The sequence below is a fragment of the Oncorhynchus mykiss genome, chromosome 28 (genome assembly GCF_013265735.2).
Source record: "Oncorhynchus mykiss isolate Arlee chromosome 28, USDA_OmykA_1.1, whole genome shotgun sequence".
NCBI lineage: Eukaryota > Metazoa > Chordata > Actinopteri > Salmoniformes > Salmonidae > Oncorhynchus > Oncorhynchus mykiss.
In genome coordinates, this window is record NC_048592.1 from 42,857,043 (window position 1) to 42,863,864 (window position 6,822).

The window sequence follows — 6,822 nt, forward strand, 5'->3', positions numbered from 1 at the left end:
GGGATATGTATGTACTGTCACTGTGGGGACGACGTTCTCGATGTACTTATTGATAAAGCCAGTGACTGATGTGGTGTTCTCCTTAAGAGCCAATAAGACAGAGCTCTCCCCTCAGGCGCCAAGAAGGAATACTCATACGTTAGACTAAATAATGTGTCCACTCATCCATTTTTTAAATGTGAAACTGAGTTGAAATTGAGGAACAACACAGTCTGTCCATTTATCCATGTTTGACTAAATGTGAAACTGGGTTGAAAATGAGGAACAACGCGTAGTTTGTCCACACCACCCTCGAACAGTGGTTAACAGTTCTCTCACTAACAACATCTTAACACTCTGAGAACCGGTTCACATGGTAGGTTGGTGTTAACATTATTATGATATTATAGAGAGGCTATCGATATGTGGTCAAAATGAACAAAATGCTGCTGTAGTATTTGATGCATCTCATGTAATTTCCACATCTTGGAAAGTGTCTCACACTTTGTAATAAGTCCTGCTATGTAACTCTATTCTCTGTGGTCTGTAGTGTAGTGGCTCTCTGTCATTCTATAGTATAAATCACCTCTATTCTCTGTGGTCTGTAGTGTAGTGGCTCTCTGTCATTCTACAGTATAAATCACCTCTATTCTCTGTGGTCTGTAGTGTAGTGGCTCTCTGTCATTCTACAGTATAAATCACCTCTATTCTCTGTAGTCTGTACTGTAGTGGCTCTCTGTCATTCTACAGTATAAATCACCTCTATTCTCTGTGATCTGTAGTGTAGTGGCTCTCTGTCATTCTATAGTATAAATCACCTAAATTCTCTGTGGTCTGTAGTGTAGTGGTTCTCTGTCATTCTATAGTATAAATCACCTCTATTCTCTGTGGTTTGTAGTGTAGTGGTTCTCTGTCATTCTATAGTATAAATCACCTCTATTCTCTGTGGTCTGTACTGTAGTGGCTCTCTGTCATTCTATAGTATAAATCACGTTACAGCGATGGACCTGACTGAGTCCTGGAAGACCATGGTGAATGAGACCAGCTCTGTGAATGACAGCAACTACACTGATGAAGACTATGGTGATAAACAGTTAATCCTGCTGTGTGACGAGGTCGGAGGGTTAGAGGAGGTCACGGCTGGTTGCTTCCTGGTCATCTTCCTCCTCAGTGTCACAGGTAACTTGGTTACTTCCTCCTCATCTTCCTCCTCAGTGTCACAGGTAACTTGGTTGCCTCCTGGTCCTCTTCCTCCTCAGTGTCACAGGTAACTTGGTTGCTTCCTGGTCCTTTTCCTCCTCAGTGTCACGACAGGTAACTTGGTTGCTTCCTGGTCATCTTCCTCCTTAGTGTCACAGGTAACTTGGTTGCTTCCTGGTCATCTTCCTCCTCAGTACCACGACAGGTAACTTGGTTGCTTCCTCCTCAGTGTCACAGGTAACTTGGTTGCTTCCTGGTCATCTTCCTCCTCAGTGTCACAGGTAACTTGGTTACTTCCTCCTCATCTTCCTCCTCAGTGTCACAGGTAACTTGGTTGCCTCCTGGTCCTCTTCCTCCTCAGTGTCACAGGTAACTTGGTTGCTTCCTGGTCCTTTTCCTCCTCAGTGTCACGACAGGTAACTTGGTTGCTTCCTGGTCATCTTCCTCCTTAGTGTCACAGGTAACTTGGTTGCTTCCTGGTCATCTTCCTCCTCAGTACCACGACAGGTAACTTGGTTGCTTCCTCCTCAGTGTCACAGGTAACTTGGTTGCTTCCTGGTCATCTTCCTCCTCAGTGTCACAGGTAACTTGGTTTCTTCCTCCTCATCTTCCTCCTCAGTGTCACAGGTAACTTGATTGCTTCCTCGTCATCTTCCTCCTCAGTGTCACAGGTAACCTGTTTGCTCTTCGTCATCAACAGCGTTTTCGGTGATGTCTAGGTAACTGTGTGTTCTGTGTTGTCTAGTTAACGGTGTGTTCTGTTTTGTCTAGTTAACTGTGTGTTCTGTGTTGTTAAGTTAACGGTTTGTTCTGTGTTGTCTAGTTAACGGTGTGTTCTGTTTTGTCTAGTTAACTGTGTGTACTGTGTTGGCTGTGTTGTCTAGCTGACGGTGTGTTTTGTGTTGTCTTGGTAACGGTTTGTTCTGTGTTGTCTAGTCAACGTGTGTTCAGTGTTGTCTAGTTAGCGGTCTGTTCCATGTTGTCGAGGTAACGGTGTGTTCAGTGTGGTCTAGTTAGCGGTCTGTTCCATGTTGTCGAGGTAACGGTGTGTTCAGTGTTGTCCAGGTAACGAACGGTGTCCTCTGTATTGTACTGCTTCTTGACACAATGCTTAAACCGGAAGACAGCCAGAGGAAACACTGTTCACCTGGCAACCGTGTCAGCGTGCATTGCGCCCTCGACAGGAATCGTTGGAGAGCGATGGGACAAGAACATCCCTGCCGGCCAAACCCTCCCCTAACCCGGACAACGTTCGACCAATTGTGCGCCCCCTCATGAGTCTCCCGGTGGAGTGCCTTTGACCACTGCGTCACTCTTGAGGCGCCTGTGTTGTCTACTTAATGATGTGTTTTGTGTTGTCTAGGTAATGGATTGTTGCTGGTTGCCTTGTGTCGTTATGAGGACCTAAGGAGGGTCACCAACATGTTCATCCTAAACCTGTTGATCTCTGACCTCCTATTTACCCTGACCCTGCCCTTCTGGGCCGTCTACCAACTCTCCCACTGGATGTTCGGTGACCTGGTGGGTATGACCAACCCTGACTTCTGATCTCTAACCCTAACCTCTAACTCCTAATCTCTGACCTCAACCTCTGACTTCTAACCTCTGACATCTAACCTCTAACCCTAACCTCTAACGCCTAAGGAACGTTAAGGAAATGAAACACTAGCCACTAGCCACTTTAATAATGTCTACATATCTTGCATTACTCATCTCATCAACCTCCTAACCTTAACCCTAACCTCTGACCCTAACCCCTGACTCCTAACCTTAACCCTAACCTCTGACCCCTGACTCCTAACTTTACCTCTGACACTGACCTCTGGACGCTAACCCTAAACTCTGACTCCTAATACTAACCTTTGACTCCTAACCCTAACCTCTAAACCTCAAACTCTGAATCCTAACCCTAACCTCTAACCCTAACCGCTGACTCCTAACTATAAGCTCTGACCTCTAACCATAACCTCAGATATCTAACCCTAACCTCTCAGTCCTATCCCTAACCTCTAACCTCTGACATCTAACCCTGACCTCTGAACTCTAACCCTTTTCTCTGACCTCTAATCGTAACCTCTGACTCCTAACCCTAACCTCTAACCCTAACCTCTGACCTCCAACCGTAACCGCTGATCTCTAACTTTAACCTTTGATCTCCAACTCTAACCTCTAACCCTAACCTCTGATCTCTAACCCTAACCTCTGACCTCTAACCCTAACCTCTTTCCTCTAACCCTAACCTCTGAGCTCTAACCGTAACCTCTGATCTCTAAACTTAACCTCGGATCTCTAACCCTAACGTCTGAACTCTAACCCTAACCCCTGACTCCTAACCCTAAACTCTAACCTCTGATCACTAACCCTAACATCTAACCTCAGACATCTAACCCTAACCTCTAACCCTCAAACTCTGACTCCTAACTCTGACTATGACTCTGACCCTCAACACTAACCTCTGACCCTAACCTCTGACCTCTAACCCTAACCTCTGATCTCTAACCCTAACCTCTGACGTCTAACCCTAACGTCTGAAATCTAACCCTAACCTCTGACTCCTAACCCTAATCTCTGACATCTAAACCTGACCGCTGACATCTAACCCTAACCTCTAACCCTCAAACTCTGATTCCTAATACTAACCACTGACTCTTAACCCTAACATCTAACCCTAACCTCTGACCCTAACCTCTAACCCTCAATCTCTGAATCCTACCCTTACCTCTAACCCTAACCTCTGACCTCTAACCCTAACCTCTGACCCCTAACTCTAACCTCTGACCCCAGGCCTGTAAGCTGTTGACGGGGGCATACTTCACCAGTCTCTACAGCAGTATGATGCTGCTGACCTCTAACCCTAACCTCTGACCCCTAACCCTAACTATAACCTCTGACCCCAGGCCTGTAAGCTGTTGACGGGGGCATACTTCACCGGTCTCTACAGCAGTATGATGCTGCTCACTTCCATGACGGTGTACCGCTGTGTAATAGTCGTCGCGTCCCGCTGGACAGTCGTTCCCCGGAGACGACTGAGGTACGCATTGGCCGCCTGCACGGCATCATGGGTAGTCAGCCTGGCCGCCTCCCTCAGTGATGTCATATCCTCCCAGGTACAGGAAGTGGAAAACGGGACAAGAATATTCATCTGTGAGGTCTCACCTGGAACTACGGACGAGGAGGTGGGTTACGGTAACTTAGAACAAAAGAGAAATGTCCACTCACTGTTTACTGCTCCTAGTAGGGATGTTTGTTTAAGCTTTCAGTGATACACGTTTCCACTGACATGGTCTTTGTATGTACTTTGTGTTTCAGCAAACAGTGAGTGGACATTCCTGTTTCCAATTGTGACCAGTGTTTCCAATGTTGGATATTTCATATATAACCCCTCTGTCCCCCAGAAGCTGGATATTCATAGATAACCTCTCCCTCTCTCTCTGTCCCCCAACAGCTGGGATACTACCTGCAGGTGTCCCTGCTCTTCGTCCTCCCTCTAATCATCATCATCCTCTGCTACAGTGCCATTCTCAGGACGGTCCTGGTAACTGCGACCAGGAGACAACACCGCACAGTGCTGGTGGTCTTCTGTATCGTGGTAGCGTTCATCGTCTGCTGGGCGCCGTACAACCTATTCATATTCGTCATGTCTGTCTACACTCCTGTAGACTGTGCGCTCAAGGAGCGGCTGCATGTTGTGTACGTTGTGTGTCGTATTGTGGCCTACGCCCACTGCTTCCTGAACCCTGCTCTCTACATGCTGTCTCACTCCTTCAGACGACATCTCTGGTCGCTGTTGTGCTGTCTGATGGGGGAGGAGAGGGGAGGGCAGGGGGGAGGAGGGGAGAGGAGTGTGGGACACAGTTCGTCCCACGTCACCCCTAGACCAACCGGACCTGCTGTGGTGCTTCAGGACCCCAGAGAGAATAACTATACAGCTACATGGATGGAGCTAAGAACGGATCAGGAATGAACTATGGAACTTTCTCAATGACCTTCTATTGGCAAAGGGGTTTTTCCTGCCCCTTCTAATGGTTAGAAAAGGCCATGTTTAAAGCTTTGGATCTGAGGAATGAGGAAGTGAGATTAGCCAAAACAAAAACATTTGAATCCCTGATTATGATTCTGTGATACATAGAATGTGAATTCTGTGTTCAGTCCAGAAATGATTCTGTGAATAAGTCTATGCTATATTCATACAATATGAAGACAATATATTTTTAACGTAGAATATGTGAAATACTATATTATCAATGGTTGATGTAAAACTGGAAATACATGCAATGTGTGTTTTGAGGTGGTATGCTAAGTAAATAAAAAGCTGTGTGTGCAGCAGTAGCACATGTGTATTTTTTTGCCTGTGGCTTGGGTTAGGTTTAGGGTTAGGCTGGACCTGTCTGGATGCTGGCTTGGGTTAGGCTGGACCTGTCTGGATGCTGGCTTAGGTTAGGTTTAGGGTTATGCTGGACCTGTCTAGACGCTGTCTTGGGTTAGGTTTAGGGTTCCACCCGGCACAGCCAGAAGAGGACTGGCCACCCCACATTGCCTGGTTCCTCTCTAGGTTTCTGTGGCTGTGCCGGGTGGAGATTATAACAGAACATGGCCAAGATGTTCAAATGTTCATAAATGACCAGCATGGTCCAATAATAATAAGGCAGAACAGTTGAAACTGGTCCTCCGAAACTCAGGTCCTCCGAGAGAGAGAAAGAAAGAGAGAATTAGAGAGAGCATATGTGGGATGGCCAGTCCTCTTCTGGCTGTGCGCAACAGCTTTTTCTAAAATTTTTGAGAGGAATGGAAGATTCGATATAGGCCGATAGTTTTTTATATTTTCTGGGTCAAGGTTTGGCTTTTTCAAGAGATGCTTTATTACTGCCACTTTTAGTGAGTTTGGTACACATCCGGTGGATAGAGAGCCGTTTATTATGTTCAACATAGGAGGGCCAAGAACAGGAAGCAGCTCTTTCAGTAGTTTAGTTGGAATAGGGTCCAGTATGCAGCTTGAAGGTTTAGAGGCCATGTTCATTTTCATCATTGTGTCAAGAGATATAGTACTAAAACACTTGAGCGTCTCTCTTGATCCTAGGTCCTGGCAGAGTTGTGCAGACTCAGGACAACTGAGCTTTGAAAGAATACGCAGATTTAAGGAGGAGTCTACCTCATCCCCATATTATCTTTTTTCTTCTCCTTTGCACCCCAGTATCTCTACTTGCACATTCATCTTCTGTACATATATATCACACCAGTGTTTATTTGCTATATTGTAATTACTTCGCCACAATGGCCTATTTATTGGCTTACCTCCCTAATCTTACCTCATTTGCTGTATCTAGATTTATTTTGATTGTGTTATTGATTGTACGTTTGTTTATTCCATGTGTAACTCTGTGTTGTTGTTTGTGTCGCACTGCTTTGCTTTATCTTGGCCAGGTCACAGTTGTAAATGAGAACTTGTCCTCAACTGGCCTACCTGGTTAAATAAAGGTGAAATAAAAAATGCAATTTAAAAATCACTTTGCCCTGAACAAATACTTGAAGAAACTTTGCAATGACAGGAATGTATCTTTTGTGACAACTTTGATTTGCTGTGGGAGCAACAAGCACTTTAAAAAGAGACGGGATTCCCCCTTAACCACAGAGGTTTGAGGATTA

General features: G+C 45.6%; 1 protein-coding gene across 2 annotated transcripts; it reads left to right on the forward strand.

The window, feature by feature from the left end:
• Positions 1-265: 265 nt before the first annotated feature.
• Positions 266-5,701, forward strand: LOC110509178 (chemokine XC receptor 1). Of its 2 annotated transcripts, XM_036967032.1 has the most exons (5): positions 266-355; positions 979-1,158; positions 2,543-2,700; positions 4,077-4,355; positions 4,625-5,701. In XM_036967032.1, the coding sequence occupies exons 2-5, from the start codon at positions 981-983 to the stop codon at positions 5,141-5,143; spliced, it is 1,134 nt and encodes a 377-aa protein (XP_036822927.1). In that variant the 5' UTR covers positions 266-355; positions 979-980; the 3' UTR covers positions 5,144-5,701. The 2 variants fall into 2 exon arrangements, with proteins under 2 accessions (XP_036822927.1, XP_036822929.1); XM_036967034.1 differs by lacking the exon at positions 266-355 and having other exon boundaries at positions 366-1,158.
• The last annotated feature ends 1,121 nt before the right edge of the window (positions 5,702-6,822 follow it).

Excerpts from the sequence above, each read along its gene's own strand:
- LOC110509178 (XM_036967032.1), top strand. The coding sequence starts at position 981 with ATGGACCTGACTGAGTCCTGGAAGACCATGGTGAATGAGACCAGCTCT. Across the intron at positions 1,159-2,542 it reads CTTCCTCCTCAGTGTCACAG|GTAATGGATTGTTGCTGGTT; the intron begins GTAACTTGGTTA and ends TGTGTTGTCTAG. Across the intron at positions 4,356-4,624 it reads CTGGAACTACGGACGAGGAG|CTGGGATACTACCTGCAGGT; the intron begins GTGGGTTACGGT and ends GTCCCCCAACAG.